Genomic DNA, 18456 nt, shown 5'->3' with positions numbered 1-18456 from the left:
TGCTAGCTAATTAGTTTGCTAGCAAGTTGGGTATATAGTGTTACCACCAATAACCACCCCGTAAGTTACATGGCTGTAACATGAAGCTAACGTTACCCTGAATTAATTAATTAGATGTTGTTTGGCATGATTATTAAGAGACTATAGCTTCTACTTCGACCGTGTTAGCTAACATTAGCTGACAAACGTTAGCTCCATCACAACGAAGCATATTGGTAGCTGTTCGTATGCTAATTTTTTGTTAGTTGTAAAAGTTTGTTTTGTTTCTGCTCAGCAGTTCATACCCAGTGAACACAGAACTATGTTTTTATGAGTGTGTCTTTGTAGATTTAACATTAAAGGCACACTATGCAGGTTTTTTAGCTTAATATGCAAGTTTTTTAGCTTAATTTACCTTCATTTAACAGCTTCAGAGTCATTGGAATGGTTAAATGACTTTTTTCGGGTTGAATGGTGGCCGTCTCGCTTCCTTCTAGCGCCTGTGAGCGGCAAAACCACCCTTGCAACTGTGGGCCGGTGGGCCTACAGCCTCAGTGTCAGGAAGTATGATGAGTGTAACAAATTGCTTTACTGCATTCAAATACACATACACGCCAGGCACCGGCTAGAAAAAGGTAGCGATGGAGTTTCTCAGACATTCGTCATGACAGAGCAAGCGAAAAATAAGCAAAAACCGAAGAAAAAAAAAACAGTAAGGAAATTGCCAATACTGCATAGTTTACCTTTAACATTAGCAGTAATTTTAAGTTAATGTTAGCTAGCTGGCATGAATTACACAATTCTTAAAGAGCAGTTTGCAGGTTGAATTTATAATTGAATTAATACTTAATCTTGTCTGAAGAGGTCTTTTAAAAACACATATGTAGACATTACTATGTAACACAAAACCTAAAATAGAAATTTTAATGAAAATGTGCTTATTTTAAGCTAGGATCTGGACTAGCTCCTTTCCCGCTATAGCAACGCGTCATATGACGTAGGCAAATAAGAGCTCGCGTTCAGCTCTCTCATTGTGGATGTAGATGTAGTTAGAGCAGTAGTGAGAGACAGAGCAAGAGATAGAGAAAGTTTTAGATAGAATTTTAGAGAAATCATAATGGTCAATTATCTGTTTGTGCTGGTTGCACGAATTCCAGCCTGTCAGGACATCATGTCCATCATTTTCCTTCTAGGAAAAGCCAGGCTTTTCGTTCTTGGGTGCGTTTTGTGCAGGTGAAGAGAGCGGACTTCACTGCCGCGTCTGTCACCACATACTCAGTCGTTTGTGGCGCACATTTCACTCCGGAGAATTATCGACCTGGAGATTTGTTGGGTTGAGGCAACAGGCATCAAAGCCGGGATGGAGCGTCAGGCAGGTAATGTCCGTGGCCGGGACTAAACCTTTAACTAGGGCCCAGTAGGCATCCACCTCTCAACAACACATGCTGTCCACCGCCGACGCCATATCCTCACAATGTCCGCACAAGTACCTAGCCAACAAAACGTTTAACAGCCATCAGAGACCCTTGCCTCTCTTCCTAATCTGCCCCTCTCTCCCTCCCTCTTGCAGGCAAAACTGAGTACTGGATTTGTATAGACAGATGTGATTGTTAGTCTGCTGTTATTGTAGCTTAGATATTGACATTATTTATGTTGTTATGGCATGGTCCAGAGGTGGGACCAAGTCACTGTTTGGCAAGTCACAAGTAAGTCCAGATAGATAGATACTTTATTGATCCCTGAGGGGAAATTCAGGGGGGTCTCAGTAGCATACATACATCACACACAACATGTCAAGTCCCAAGTCTTAGCAGTCAAGTCCCAAGTAAATACAGAGAAGGGCAAGTCGAGTCCAAGTCCAAGGCTATGTTTTGAGGGTTGATTTTAAGGGGGAAATAGCACTCAGTCTTGCTCCCTAAAGTAATGGGACACCCTATCCCTACACGTGCACGCGCAAAAATGAGGGTTAGGGCAAAAATCTAGGGGTAGGGGAGGTATTGGGACGGGCCCTAAGTCACATCAAAGCCAAGTCGAGTCCAAGTCCCATTCTTTTTCAATTCCTGAACAAGTCATCAGGTACTCTTCACTTAATAATGCATTATTAGACTATCGATCATAATGTAGCGTCGGCGCAAAAAGACAGTCTTAGCGTTCTCCCGCGAAGGGCATGCTGGGATACGAGAGCGAACATTTGGGGGGTTTATGTCGTTATTCTCCTAAGTTATGAGTGTAATGTTAGCGTCTTTATTGTAACATGTTTCCCTTTTAGTTCTCCCTCGTGTGTGATCCTTTTTGTGTGGGGGGCTGCGTCCTCCCCTGTATGTGTAGTGTGTGTGTCTGCTTGACCTGCCCCGTGTGTATTGTGTTCTGTGTCTTGGTCTGTGTGCTCTCGTTCTCAGCTAATAAACCTTTTGATTGGACAACTGTGTGTGTCGCTATCAAATCGTTACAATAATTTTAACACATCAATCTAATCTACTATTTTTTTTAAATATACAGATTAAAATATGTTCAATGGTTCTGTCTTGAAAGCTTTTACGATATATGCATGCGCATACCTGTGAAATATACGCATGCGCATACCTGAGTAATTTGTACGAAATGGATAGCTACAAGACACTCAGCACAGCAGCAAATATATATTGTTTTTCCAAATTGCTGCGTCCACTGTAAGGATGAGTAATAATTTGACTGATGGCATTTCACTGTGCTAGGCCACAGATTTACCTGTAAGTAAAGTGCTGCGGTTAAATATTTTACGTTTTTATTAGGACTGTCAAACGATAAAAAAAAAACTAATTAATCTCATATTTTGAAATGAATTAATATAGATTAATTGCGATTAAAAAGTACATTTTCTCCCCAAAGACTAAGCTTCTTATATGGCATATTAATAAATACAGCATAAATCACAAAATTACCTGAGTAACCACAAAGGTAAAAGTAAAACACTTCTATATTATTTAAATGATAATAATGACACAGTCATTTTGTTATAAAGTATTAATTTCTTAAAAACTACACATGTGATGCTGTTTAACTCATTTGTAAATGGTGCACTGTCACTTTAAGCCCATTGTGTGCCACTGTCCACATGTTCGCCTAATGATCTTTTTTACCAGCTCCATTCAAATATAGCTATGGCTAGTCCACAAACTCTAACATTGTTTGTGCCACGTGTATAGCACAATATTAACAATGATAAGCATAAGTTGGCACAAACAGCTTTCATTCCTTTGGAAATAAAAGCATGTAATGACATGATGCTTGCTAGACATTTTCTGTTTGCAATTAAAAGTGAATTATGAGCCTGGTAGTCACCTAGCTACGTTGAATGCGTTTCAATCGGCATAATATCATGTGCTTCATGTAAACGAATTATTGAAGACTTCAAGACTCACCAGTTCCGTTACACAAAGGCAAAGACAACTCTTCATATTCTTGTCCATTTTCCAAATCACACTGAGTGCAGCCTATGTCAAAGTGCCCTGTCTCTCACAGTTTAACAGTAGTGAGAACCAGATAAATCCGCAATTTCCTCTAATCTCGTCTTTGTTTCCTTCATGATTTCCCTTTATACATTTCTTATATTTAAAAGGAGATATCAATCATCATCAACAATGACAAGCCATCTTTGGTTTCTCTCGCTTTTGTGCGCGCTGAGATGCGTTCTAAATTAAATTGAGTAGCCTAGCATACGTTCAAGTTGGATCTTAAAGGAACACGCCACCCAATGTTAGTAGTAATATATGTTCTTACCTCAACTTTCACGAGTTGAGTCATACCTCTCCCTTGTCGGTACGTGCACTCAAATGCTCTGGTGCGCGGCGCGAATATGTTAGCATGTTGCTATGCTAGCGGGCTCAGACGTAGCCATAGAGGGAGTAAGATAGCAGTAATAAAAAACATCCACGTTTTCCCTACTTAAATACAGTTGCACGAGTACTTGATAAAAATGTGTAAGGTCACACAACATGAAACGTGGCGATTTTCTTAGCGAATAAACAGGAGAACTACAATGTGTGGTGCAATAGCACTTGGGAGTACTTCGACCTAGCGTAGTAATATTAAAGGGAAACTTGGCAGGATTTCCCCCTCTGCTGGAGAAATTGTGCATTATGCTGTTTCAAACTGGGAAAAGGTAACGATAAAGCACATGGATTTGTTTACAAGCTAGCGAATGGTTAGCATACGTTTGGCAGAACTATGTGGATGTTACAAGGTAAGAAACACGATTTAAAACGAGTTTCTTGTTTCTCACTTCTCTTTCCGGGACGGTAGTCTCAATGTTGCAAAGTTGTGTGCTGATCGTCTGGCATGGGTGAGGAGCCTAGCTGCAGAGTTTTGAATATATTGTAGTCTTTGAAGGGTTTTAGTGGGGAAACCAAGGAAAAGTGAGTTGCAGTAATCTAAACGGGACATAATGAAAAAGAGTGAACCAAAGTCTGTGCATCACTAGCAGAGAGGAAGGGTCGGAGGCGTGCAATGTTACGGAGGTGAAAAAAAGCAATCTTAGTGAGTGATTTGATATTAGGATCAAAGCTAAGGGTTAGGTGCCTTGCTCAGGGGTACTTCAGCCGGTTACAAGTCCGAAGCGCTAACCAGTAGGCCACGGCTGTCTCTGGGTGGGCATCTAAAATATGTCTGGATAAAAAAGATGTTAAAAGCAGATACTTACCTTCCGAAATAGCCTGATTTCCATTGCATGTAACAATTTTTTTTTTTTTCAAAATCTCAAATAACTATGCAGCTGTGTTAAGTTTACTCCACGTCAGGTGGGGGAGAGGAAGGGGGGCACTGTCCTAAACTAGCTGTGTTAAAGGTGTAGGAAAGATTAGATGAATATGATCATTTATGTTTGGGCCTGAAATCGCTGATATAACCTTTAACTGAGATAATCCAATCATATAAAAAAAATCCAAATATTAAAGTTCATAAGTAGAGTTATGTGTAATAAAGCGGAATGACAGGAAAAAAGTATTGAACACACCTACTGAAAATTTTTAAATACTTTGTGGAAAAGCCTTTATTTGTAATGACGGCTTCAAGGCTTTTCCGGTATGATGAAACTAATCAGTCACAGTATTCAGGTGTGATTTTGGCCCATTCTTTTAAACCAATAGTCTTTTAATATTGAAGATTCCAGGGGTCCCTCTTGCGAATCCTGATCTTTAGTTTTTGGATTCAAGTCAGGGCCTTGATTTCCTTTCTCTGAAACCAATTGAGAGTTTCCTTTGCTGAATGCTTTGGATCATTGTCCTGCTGGAAGGTCTAGCCATGTCTCATCCTCATCATCCTGGTGGATGGCAAGATTCTCCCAGACCAAAATAACTCCATTCATCATTCCTTCAATTGTATGAAGTCTGCCAGTAAACAGCCCAACAGCATGATGCCTCCACCTCCAAACCTCACTGTTGGTATGGTATTTTTAGGGTGATGCATAGTGCCATTTCTCCTCAAAATATGATTTTGCTCTCGCCCGACCAGAATACATGTACATTCTCTCAGTATTTCATAGGCTTGTCCAAATGTTGTGTAGCAAACTTTTAACGCGCTTCAACATGATTTTCTTCAGTAAGAGTTCTGCAGGGTGAACTTGCATCGAGGCCATGGCAGTGGAGTGCATTATTTGTCTCTGTAACAATTGTACCTGCTGCCTCCAAGTCTTTCTGGAGCTTTCTCCGAGTAGTCCATGGCTCTTGGGCTACTCTTTTGACTATCCTTCTGACTTCCTGGTCAGAAATCTTGCGAGGACATCCTGTGCCTTGCCGGTTGATGATGCAGTGATGTTCCTTCCACTTGCAGATAATGGCTCCAATACTGCTTGCTGGATGATTCTGAAGTTTTGAAATGCATCTGTAACCAGTTTCATTGATATGTTTTGCAACAGTAAGGTTGCAAAGGTCTTGGGAGAGCTCTTTGCTTTTACCCATCATGAAATGTTTCTTGTGTGACACCTTGGAAATGAAAAACCTTTTTATAGCCCATCAATATGTACTAACCCAGCTTATATTAATTTGCACAGATAGGAGGGATAATTACTCTCTAACTACTTATAGATTCCAGCCTGTTCCTTGCCATTCCTTGCCTTTGTGTACTGCTTTTTATTAGCGTGTTCAATACTTTTTTTCCTGTGCCATTACACTTTCTTACTCATAATCAATCAATCACCTTTCTTCAAGACACATAGGTCCATAGAGACAACACAGTACAAATATATAACTCAACTTATGGACATTAATGTTTGGATTTTTTATATAGGTGGATTACTTAAGTAATGTCTGGTGAAGATTTAATGCAAATACTGTAGCCTCATTGGAAGTATGCTTACTGAAAAAAATGTTGATGTGTTCAATACTTATTTTCCCCGCTGTATAATATTGCCATGTCAAAAATGTTGTTTCTGTATGGTTGTACACCATATTTATGATGTAAACAGTAATTTTCCATCAAATTCAATCAGATCAGTTACAAACAATAAAGTATAGACCTAAATGAACATTTTACAACAGTTCTATTTGTGTGTGGGTCATTATACTGTATAATTCAGGGTACATTTCAAGTGTAGAGAGAAACCAAAAAAATGTAATGAGTTTTTATCATTAAACTTTTTATAGTCATAGAACACACTTCAAAGTTAACATGACAAGTATTTGCTGAGCTTAAACCTTTTTATTTGAAAAAATTATGTAATAACAGAAAAATCTGTCAACTCTGTTGGAGACAAACTCAACAAATTATATATATTTAGCAAATGTGATACATTTCTAAATTATGCCTTCCCTAGCGAATTATTGTCTCTACAGTCACTGTAGCAAATTTGAATTTGATAAGATTGCTACTTTTTGTCCTGAAATAAAAAAAAAACAACACATTCCACTGGCAAGTTTCCAAGAGGTGCATATTTTCTAAAAAATATATAATTTACATATATAATTTTACAAAATAAATCATGTGGTAAAATATTAATTGTAACACATACATTTAAAACAAAAAAACATATTTAGTCATCATTTTAAGAGCAAAATCTTAAATTAACAGAGTTGACACTCTCATTAAATGCCATTGAAAACAGAGTTGACAGCACATCTTTGTCAACTCTGTTATCATTAATCTATGCAGAATTAACAGAGTTGACATTTCCCATAATTTTGTGGCTTAGCTCCACATCCTAATCTCAAACTATTGTTACTGCATGATGTGTATAAAACCAGAATTTCATGGCTTTTAATCATAGTATTGTTTTTTAAAAATTAAGTGAGAGTTTCATTCCAATAACACAATAACAGAGTTGGCGAATAATTAATCTACTGTTGGTGTATCCTCAACATTTTGTTCAAATTAATGAGAGAAGAAGCTAAAAGGTGCTCTAAGTGATGCTGGGTAACGTCACTTCTGTTGACTTTCAAACAAAACAGAGAGCCAGCTCGATACTTCCTCCCCCTCCCTCCCGTGCTGCTTCCATGCAATTGAAACTCTCCTAAACGCGCATCTCGTCTGTGATTTGCTGGAACAGTTTGTTATGTTTTTATTGGCTAGGTAGGTTGTTTTTGTTTCCGTTTCTGGAGCCTGTGCTGTCCACAGAGATCGTGTTTTTTTACAGCGGCTGGTTAGGTGATGTTTGCAATAAGTGAGATAAAATGTTTTAGCCTAAAAAATGTGTGGCATCGCTTACAGCACCTTTAACATATCTCACTGCCTTTCCAAAGTTTCCTGTCAGAGGAATTGACATCTCTTTGTGTAGGCGTAGTCTTGATAACATCATGTTTAGTCTAAAAAAGAAAAACCTCAATAAACTATTCTTGCATTCGACTGTGCCTCATTGTCTTTTTTTTAATATGTCAATTTGATGAAGTTCAAGTTGAAGTTTATGCTGTGTCATGTTAAGGAAACACTGGTACTGAAACAACTTCACATGAAGAAAATTAATTATTCGATATATTAAAAATGATTAGATATAGATTTGCATAAGTATATAAACACTTGAAATGCTTGTGAAAGTTTACCTGCTGTGAATATGGTAACCATTTAGAATTAATATTAATTTGGTAGACTTTCTGTATCTTATCATTAGTAGGTCTACACTCACTTCAGATTAGCCTGGATTAACCAAGACAAACCTGTTGGTAAATTTTAATTTGCTCATTATTAACAGGCTCGTATTTGTTTACCCAGGCTACCCCAAATTGATGGCAATATCCCAACCTCCAAGTTAGCTTCAATGATTTTGGTGTCTTTATATCCCTCAAACACTGGGGGCGCAATGTTATTGATGTCACTTCATTATAATGTCCCTTACACTTTGCCGTAGTTCCGGAAAAAGCAGGCGTTTCACAACCGAACCGGCGTGACTTTCACAAGCTGACATCCATCCACGGTTGTGTAAAGGTGGCCCGAACCATATACCCAAAATGAGAGTCCTAAAAGCAGGTTTAACCTTAAGTCAACTACGCTTAAAGAAACCTGGAACATTGACTCTGAAACAGGTAACGTTACCACTGGTATCTTATCGTAGCTAACGTTAGCCAACCTGCTAACGTTAATACTCGGTGAACTTTCAGGCATATCTAATGTTAACACTTTCACTGTATAGTTAACGGAATGTAACTTTTATTGTAGTATGAAGTCAAGTAATTATTATCTGTATTGGTGTCTGTGATACTATTGCTATTACACACTTGTGTCGCGTCGTGTTGTTTGACAGGTCCTGTTAAATAGTTGTCGGTCATGTTCGTCCGGCATCATCCCCAACGACAGAATACGCAACATTGGCATCTCCGCTCATATCGACTCAGGGAAGACCACTCTCACCGAGCGAATTTTGTACTACACTGGGCGGATAGCTGAAATGCACGAAGTAAGACATACAGGTCACATTCAGCCATTAAACAAATGTGTTGTTCAACGCTAGTCTACAATGATGCATCCCCTGGTGTATCAAAACGTGTTCCCGATGCCTTGTGTTGTCCTTCAGGTAAGGGGCAAGGACGGGGTCGGGGCTGTCATGGACTCCATGGAGCTAGAGAGACAGAGGGGCATCACTATTCAGTCAGCCGCCACATACACCATGTGGAACCAGCACAACATCAACATCATTGATACTCCAGGTAGGCTACAGAGATGAACCTCTATGGGAGAACCTGTGTCAACGCTTTACACCTAGATTGTCTTTTTAGCCAGTGGTTGTTTTCCGTCATCAAAGCCCTTATCATTTACCCTTTTCTTGAATTTCCCCTGGGGATCAATAAAGTATCTATCTATCTATCTATCTATCTATCTTTTCCTCTTTTGCTTTTGCTTTATTCTCTCTTTTGTCCTCTTTATTTGACCATAATGAGTTCACGATAGGTCATGTTGACTTAACCATCGAGGTGGAGCATTCCTAATGGCGACTCTCCATTTGCCCCCCCCCCCCCCCCCCCCCCCCCCTCCTCTGTGTAGGCCACGTTGACTTCACCATCGAGGTGGAGCGCTCACTGCGAGTGCTGGACGGGGCGGTGCTGGTTCTGTGTGCGGTGGGTGGGGTGCAGTGCCAGAGCCTGACGGTCAACAGGCAGATGAAGCGCTACAGCGTGCCCTTCCTCACCTTCATCAACAAGCTGGACCGCATGGGCGCCAACCCCTACCGGGCCCTGCAGCAGCTCAGGTAAACTATGGCCCTCAGTGGGCTCTGCTGTTGGTTTAGCGGAGGTTTGTTACCCAATGTGACTTACAGTGCAGTTCATATACACAGAGGAAATCCATATCCAAATACACCTCCAGTATCAGAAGAAATTATATTTGCTATTAAATGATATAAGTTATTATACAGAGTAGTCAGGGCAAGTCCATAATATCACTGCGGTTATATGTAACGCCACTCTATAAGCAAGGCAAGTTTATTCATTTTTCATACACGGGGATAATTCAACGTGCTTTACATAAACAAAAGCAAAGAATAATGGTAATTAAAAACATAAAAGCAACTGTCAAAAACAAACTCACTATAGACAACTTACTGTTTGTACTTCAGGCTTCTGCAGCTTTAAAACTTTACAATAATTGAAGAGTGATACATTTGCTGTCTGTCCAGAGGTATTTTATGTTTTGACATCAAAAGTCTTCATACTGTGCCTTGACCTCTTGTGTGGTTTCCCAGGACCAAGCTGAGCCAAAACGCTGCGTTTGTGAACCTCCCCATTGGCCTGGAGGGGAACCTACGGGGCCTAGTGGACCTCATCGAAGAGCGCAGCATCTACTTCGAGGGGCCATTTGGGTGAGGAACACGTGTGACGCACGCGGTGATGAAATGTGTCGCCATCGCTGAACTGATTGAGAATGACGTCAGTAATGCCAAGCAATTTTGCCAAGCAATGCCCGGCACTAGGATGCACTGTGACAAATGTAGCATTTTTGTCAATTGAGAGTGATTCATGTCATTAATATATGCCACCCTTGTGTTTTGTTATTGCTGTTAGGGTGGAGTACATGCCTTGGATATAGCTTATTTTTAGTGTAGATGGAGATCGATGTACTGTGTGTCATGTAAACTGTCCTCCTTGTTGGGAAAGTGTTTAGGTTATGAGAAGAGGTATGTAGTAGGCGCGTATGTAGTGTGTGAGTGAGTATGAGACCTCATGCTATGTACGTGTGTGTGTGTGTGTTTGTGTGTGTCCAGTCAGAGTATCCGTTTTGATGAGATCCCGGCGGAGATGCGTGCAGAGGCGGCTGACCGGCGGCAGGAGCTGGTGGAGTGTGTGGCCAACGCTGACGAGATCCTGGGAGAGATGTTTCTGGAGGAGAAGATCCCCAGCGTGGAGGAGCTGAAGGTGCTACTGCACAGTCCTGTATTGCTTGTGTTCAGTTGGCCTGAAAGTGCTACTGCACAGTCCTGTATTGCTTGTGTCCAGTTGGCCTGAAGGTGCTACTGCACAGTCCTGTATTGCGTGTTTTCAGTTGGCCAGACTATTTTAAAATTATCAGTTACATTGCATGTCTGCAACAGAATGGGAATATTGTGTCAGACCCTCTTCATGTTCGTGTTTATTAGATTTAATATATATCTATAATTTCTGCTAACTTATTGGGCTAAGACATGATGTGGTTCTTGATGTAGATGGAAAAACAATGCCGAGATCCCTGTAATCATTGATGAAACCAAATTTCCAGATTTCTGTATATATGGACATATTAAATGTCACCAGCAACTATTTGGTCAAAACATAGTTTTGACACCGTTTACACCCATAACACTTGACCACACAACAGCAGAGCAGACTGCTGCATAGAGTAACCTAGTGTGTCCCTCTCTCTCCACTCCTCTCCTCTCTCTCCTCTCCTCTCTCCTTTCCTCTCGCCTCTCTCTCTCTCCTCTCTCCACTCCTCTCTCTCCTCTCTCTGTTCCTCTCCCCTCTCCTCTCTTCTCTCTCTCTCTCTCTCTCTCTCTCTCTCTCTCTCTCCTCTGTGTCCAGGCTGCCGTGCGCAGGGCCACTGTCCAGCGTGCCTTTTCCCCTGTGCTGGTGGGCAGTGCGCTGAAGAACAAAGGGGTGCAGCCTCTCCTGGACGCCGTGCTGGAGTACCTGCCCAACCCCACCGAGGTCAACAACTACGCCATCCACAATGACGAGTGAGTGCAGATGTCCAGCAGGGGGCAGCACACAGGGCCATGGCACAGGCCACTCCGTGCATACAGACCTACAGCGCGTTTAGGGCCCCAATTTAAAATGGCTGGCAAAGTGCAAAGTCTGTCAACACGCAAAATGCTCTCGTAGATTACCCAGCATCGCTTAGAGCACCTTTAAAGACGGTGGATGCGATCTGGCTGAAGCTAACCCTCCAAATCCTGCGTCTTGCCCATGGTTAAATTAGCTAATAGGTTTTGTCTAGTTATTAGGTTAGCTTTTGACTTAAGACTTTGCACATTACCCATATCATGTTCTTATTGGAATCCATCCAGGTATTTTCCCTTGAGATGGAGGCTTTTAGTGGTGTGTATGTCTCAAGTCCTCTTTTTCCTGTTTTGGGTTCATTAGGGATTCAAGTGAAGGCACTAAAGTCCTGATGGACCCCACCAGAGATGCATCTAAGCCTTTCGTAGGCCTGGCCTTCAAACTGGAGGTGAGTGTAGAAGCACTGTGCTCAGAGCATGGCAGAGGATTTGCTGAGCTCCATATAGAATCATACAGAATCTGTGCAGAGCTATGGTTTGCCCAGGGGGGTATTCTAAGTACGCTGGTTAGTGACAAACCTGGGTAAGTTAACTCAGAGTAAGTGGTAAACCTCCTACAACAAGAGCCCTATGGCATTGTTTTGTTAGCAGAATGAAGCCATACAGCTCTTCTGTTAGGAGGTTTAGCACTTAGCTAGCAGTTAACTTATCCCGGTTTGTCTCTAAACCACGTACTTGGAATACCCCCCAGGTTTTGTTGTTTTATTACTATTTTGTTTTTAAACTGGGACCTGAGTACTTCATTCTCTTTTTAATATACCAACCTGTTTTGGAATGACAAAAGAACAACATTGGTCATCGATCCGTGGTCCAGTGTGATGACAAAAGAACAACACTGGTCATCGATCCGTGGTCCAGTGTGTCCTTCATGAGGGTTTCTTCCCTTACTGTCTCTCTTCGTGTGGCAGGCAGGACGCTTTGGTCAGCTGACCTACATGCGCGTGTACCAGGGCTGCCTGAGGAAGACTGAGTACATCTACAACACACGCACCAGCAAGAAGGTCCGGGTGCAGCGCCTGGTGCGCCTCCACGCAGGAGAGATGGAGGTGAGGGCATCAGAGCGGCCGTGAGGGCATCAGAGCGGCCGTGAGGGCATCAGAGTGGCCGTGAGGGCATCAGAGTGGCCGTGAGGGCAGCCGTGGCGTACTGGTTAGGGCTCCGGACTTTTAACCGGAGGGTTGCCGGTTGGAACCCCGACCAGTAGGAACGGTTGAAGTGCCCTTAAGCAAGGCACCTAACCCCTCACTGCTCCCCGAGTGCCTGTTGTTGCAGGCAGCTCACTGCACCGGGATTAGTGTGTGCTTCACCTCACTGTGTGCTGAGTGTGTTTCACTAATTCACGGATTGGGATAAATGCAGAGACCAAATTTCCCTCACGGGATCAAAAGAGTATATATACTATACAGTACTTATACTTATGACGCCTCACAGGGCAGTTGACCTACTCCAGAGGGTCGTCTACAAGAGACCCTTGCACACTTACTTACTTTATTTCCTTATTCATTTGGGTGATGCTTTTACATACATCCATTATTACAAGGGCCAGTCTCCCCAGAGCAACTCAGGGTTTAGTGCCTTACTCAAGGGCACTCACACCTTACTGGCTACTGCATGCTAGCCCAGCTCCTTAGCCACTACGCTACCACCGCCCCATTCACTGGCTACTGCATGCTAGCCCAGCTCCTTATGCATGCTAGCCCAGCTCCTTAGCCACTACGCTACTACTGCCCCATGCATGCTAGCCCAGCTTCTTAGCCATTACGCTACCACCGCCCTATTCACTGGCTAATGCATGCTAGCCCAGCTCTTTAGCCACTACGCTACCTCTGCCCCAGTGAGGCAAAGTCTGTTAGTTCAGTTTGCAAAGTGTTTCCCACTATAGATGAGAGTTGGTGAGATGCTGAGTGAATGTTGGTAGAAGTTTAGTTTGAGAAGCGATGCTATGTGTGGAGAAACACTTTTCATTTGACCGCTGCTGCTGAGTGACTGACTGACCGACCCTGTCCGTGTCATTTCCTGTGCACTGCAGGATGTGGAGGAGGTGTTTGCTGGGGACATCTGTGCCCTGTTTGGCATCGACTGTGCCAGCGGAGATACCTTTACTGCTCGCACCAGTGCAGACCTCTCCATGGTGCGTATGCAGGAAGACACATCACACATCCTCACAGTGCCAAAAATGTTTTCAAGTGCTTCAAGTCATATTCTATTACTGTCATCATTGCACTGAAAATGGATTCCTGGGCAGCCAGTTCGAGGGAAAAAACGTACAATTTCTTAGTGTGTGAAGTGAAGTTGCATTTATCTATTGTATTAGCGGGGATACTTTGTAAATCATCTAAATGTAAATGTTTTGGTCTGTAGGAATCGATTCATGTACCTGATCCTGTGATCTCGATGTCCATGAAACCGTCCAACAAGGTAAATACTCAGGACATGCTCATAACACGTGTTTCAGACACAGACACAGACACAGACACAGACACAGACACAGACACAGACACAGACACAGACACAGACACAGGCTCTACACGATTGTTTAAATGGGTCTCTTTCTGCTGTGTTCTTTTGATATTTAGACTGACACGGATAAGTTCTCAAAAGGCATCAACCGCTTCACGCGGGAGGACCCCACCTTCAGGGTTCACTACGACCCGGAGAGCAAGGAGACCATCATCTCTGGCATGGGGGAGCTGCACCTGGAGATCTACTCCCAGGTAGCCAGACGTCCCAGTGGCCATCACCATCTCCAAGCGCTGCAGCTTCCTCTCTGCCTTCCTGTTCAAACTTACTCATGTCATAGTAGATAGATATTTAGGCGCTTTGTTTGAAAGAGTGTTTTATTAAAATGAAGGAATCTCAAAATGAAATGATGTTCTAAAATCTAAACATATAGACACACTAAAGCAGATTTGCACAGCACTGTACGTTGTATGTTAAATGATGATATATGTACATTAACGACAACTAGCATAACATTATGACCTATAGTATGCTACATCCAAACCCAATCTCCCTCTAATCAGTGTTTAATTTTTCCTTCTTGGCATTTAGTTCTTACAATTTGTCTAAGCGATGCAACATTGTAGGTGTTCTAGTACTACCTGAAACTGAACGTGTGTGTCTGTGTGTGTGTAGAGGATGGAGAGGGAGTATGGTTGCCCGTGTGTGATGGGCAAGCCCAAAGTGGCCTTCAGGGAGACCATCACTGGACCTGTGCCGTAAGTTTTAACACCATGACTTAATGACCTGTGCCGTAAGTTTTAAGATCATGACATAATGACCTCTGCCGTAAGTTTTAACATCATGACTTAATGACCTGTGCCGTAAGTTTTAACATCATGACTTAATGACTTACACCAAACCGTGCCGTAAGTTTTAACATCATGACTTAATGACTTACACCAAACCGTGCCGTAAGTTTTAACATCATGACTTAATGACTTACACCAAACCGTGCCGTAAGTTTTAACATCATGACTTAATGACTTACACTGAACTGTGCCGTAAGTTTTAACATCATGACTTAATGACTTACACCGAACCCAGAGCAATAGTTGGTGTCATTTAAAATGCCATTTTACCATCTGAAAAGTTTAGGTATAAATAGACATATTTGTTTCCATCAGGGATTTGTTCTGATGTTATGGAACACTAAATCTGTCATTCCCAGGCTCTTTCTCTGCAAGAGAATATGTGACCCATGACCCATGTTTGTGTCCCCTGCAGGTTTGAGTTCACTCATAAGAAACAGTCTGGGGGCTCGGGCCAGTATGGTAAAGTCATCGGGGTTCTGGAGCCGCTGGAGCCAGAGAGCTACACTAAACTGGAGTTTGAGGACCGCACCATCGGGACCAACATCCCCAAGCAGTTCGTCCCGTCTGTGGAGAAGGTAAGGCAGCGCAGCGCAGAGCAGTGCGGAGGGTCACCAGGGAACAGACTGCCCAGTTGGGACATGATACTGATACGAATGTAACCTCTGTTCTTCAGGGCTTCAGTAATAATAATAATAACTGTGTGTTAATCGCTCTCTTTCTGTCTCTCTCTCTCCCTCTCTCTGTCCCTCTCTCTCTCTCTCCCTCTCCCTCTCTCTGTCCCTCTCTCTCTCTCCCTCTCTCTCTCTCTCTCTCTCCCCCTCTTCTCCAGGGCTTCAGGGAGGCTTGTGAGAAAGGGCCTCTGACCGCACACAAGATTTCCGGTGTGCGGTTCGTACTGGACGATGGAGCCAGCCACATGGTCGACTCCAACGAGATCTCCTTCATCCGCGCTGGAGAAGGCGCTCTCAAGCAAGGTGAGGACCCTGACGACCCGACTTGGTTACTGGTGTACTGATTTGAACTTCACTGGTATCTAGCAGACGCTAAAATGAATGGAACCCTGGCCGACCTATCGTTACCCTGACCATAAGAGGAGGGTCACTCAGGTCCCTGTAGGGAAGATGGTTCCCTGTGCTCTCATATGTGAGACACAGGAGGCCTTGAGACGTTGGCCAGTATACTGAATAAACAAAAGGAAAAGACGTGGTGGGTTTGCATGTAGCGAAAACATAGATTGAGGTTATTCTTAGAAGTCGTTAAAGTATAAAACTGGCTTACATCTTGCTGAATCAAGAGCTTTATTCTATATACTGTAACTCTACTCTGATGGTGACCTGAGTACCCTACCCAAACCTTTCCCAAAGAACATTTCAGAAAGTGAACATGATCGTTATCACGTGCGTTCTAAATGATTGTCTCCTCATCGTAGCTATGGATAGTGCTAATGCTGTGATCCTGGAGCCGATCATGTCGGTGGAGATCGTCGCACCCAATGAGTTCCAGGGACCGGTCATCGCCGGGGTCAACCGTCGCCATGGCGTCATCACAGGACAGGACGGAGCGGAAGATTACTTCACTCTCTATGCGGATGTAAGTAGACCTCACACCCACAACCAGAGACTAGAACAGGTGAGATGTGACCACGTGCTGCCCACAGCGTTGTAGCGATCAGGAACCCCACTAATCACACTTTTCTTTACCATGTTATCTAGTGCAGTAGGAAGTTCTTATGAATATAGAAGGGTCGTGAGCAGGGCTTGCTATCGTGTGTGTTAATTGTTTAGTACACAGTATATTCACACACACACACACACACACTACTTGTAGTAGTGTTTCCTTCTGCTTAATATATCTGTTCATGCAAGAATAGTAACAAAGCACACAATCACACCATCAAACTGCCGTCTGAAACATTATCTGGGAGCCTTATCTGGGCACAGTTTTGACCACCCTGCCTTGAATGATTTCTCTCTGATTCCAGGTCCCACTGAACGACATGTTCGGCTACTCGACCGAGCTGCGGTCCTGCACTGAGGTAAGCTCCCCTCGGACACAGCTGCCTCTGAACAAACACGTCTCTGAGCGACACATTTCATGCACTTAGACTCTCTCTAACATGCCTGTTATTGGGTTAGCCACTCTTTTGGGACTGACTTCACATCTGGTCTTTTTCTTCTCGTTCTTTCTCTCTCCTCTGACATGTCTTTTTCTCTCCGTCTGTTTCTCCTCCACTCTGCACTTTCTGTCTCTCTCTTCTGTGATCTGACATCTTTTACTCCCTTTTGTTCTTTCTCTCTGTCTGTCTTGCTCTGGCCTGCCTCTCTCCTCTCTGTCTGCCATCTTCCTCTCTCTCTCTCTGGCCTGCTCCTCTGTCTGTGCGCTGGTCTGCAGGGGAAGGGAGAGTACACGATGGAGTACAGCCGATACCAGCCCTGCCTGCCGGCCGTCCAGGAGGACCTCATCAACAAATACCTGGAGGCCACAGGACAGCTTCCTGCCAAGAAAGGCAAATGGAAGAACTGAGAGCCTTTTAACACACACACACACAAGAACCATACTGTCTAGGAAATATTTGCCAGTCTCATTTTAGACCTGGGTTGCCAGTGGCAGATTCAACAGTGAGGGCAGATGGGGTGGTGCTGTTCAGCTCAGATGTGTATATTTATGGTACGCGTTTCCTCTTCGTTCATATCTCCACCCATCCTGCTGTCGTCTGTTTAATGAAAAGCATGAACTGTGTCCCAGGTTGGCATTCGTTTTCCAGTGGAGCAAACGTCGCAGCCACTGCCACTGTTTGAATAACAGAGCTCAGACTACATGAGCTTGAGGTCAAAACTCCAAAAAGTATACACCAGATTATTCCCCCTACAAAGATCCATCCTTTTCCACCAACAGAGTAATTTATACATTTTTAGACTTTCCTCTATCAGGACTGTATGGCCTGTGCGTCCCACTGGACTAGACTACGTCTGGTCAGGGAGGTGGACCGGGCCTGTACAGTGAATTGCATTTGTACTGTGTACAGCGGATGATGTAGTCTGTGTAATTAAAAATGTTATAATTCCATTACCATTTGTGTCTTCAATTATGACAAAAGTTCATTACAGACTGTAACCGTTAGCGCTGAGAGGGTCCTGCAGTGCAGCATTCTCTGAAAATATTTTCACATCCAAACAAAACTGGTAATGCAGGCCTGAGTGTGTGAATCAATATCAAATCCTTGTGAATTATACTCTAATTTGAATCAGGAAGTCAGTGTACATAGCCACTATAATCAAGAGTGTGATTGCATTGTTGAACCTGTATCCTACGGCAGTCTCTTCCTGTTTCTGGGGCACACTTTTTTTGTCTATCATAAACAGAAAAACATAACTGAAAGTTAAAAAACACCAGTCTATGACAAAACTTCAAAGTAAAAAAAAAAGTGCTGAATTACCCATTTTCATTTGTCCAGTG

General features: G+C 42.9%; 1 protein-coding gene across 1 annotated transcript; it reads left to right on the top strand.

The window, feature by feature from the left end:
* The first annotated feature begins 8288 nt into the window (after nucleotides 1-8288).
* gfm1 (G elongation factor, mitochondrial 1) lies at nucleotides 8289-18069 on the top strand. Its single transcript, XM_042064498.1, has 18 exons — nucleotides 8289-8465; nucleotides 8684-8836; nucleotides 8954-9086; nucleotides 9421-9625; nucleotides 10118-10234; nucleotides 10637-10787; nucleotides 11430-11584; nucleotides 11991-12075; nucleotides 12595-12732; nucleotides 13716-13817; nucleotides 14048-14104; nucleotides 14263-14400; nucleotides 14822-14904; nucleotides 15413-15575; nucleotides 15830-15974; nucleotides 16430-16590; nucleotides 16982-17035; nucleotides 17392-18069. The coding sequence occupies exons 1-18, from the start codon at nucleotides 8391-8393 to the stop codon at nucleotides 17521-17523; spliced, it is 2247 nt and encodes a 748-aa protein (XP_041920432.1). The 5' UTR covers nucleotides 8289-8390; the 3' UTR covers nucleotides 17524-18069.
* Nucleotides 18070-18456: the final 387 nt, after the last annotated feature.

Source organism: Alosa sapidissima, chromosome 15, assembly GCF_018492685.1.
Source record: "Alosa sapidissima isolate fAloSap1 chromosome 15, fAloSap1.pri, whole genome shotgun sequence".
Taxonomy (NCBI): domain Eukaryota; kingdom Metazoa; phylum Chordata; class Actinopteri; order Clupeiformes; family Clupeidae; genus Alosa; species Alosa sapidissima.
The sequence above is the reverse complement of the archived record's forward strand: the minus strand, read 5'-3'. Positions and strand labels throughout refer to the sequence as shown.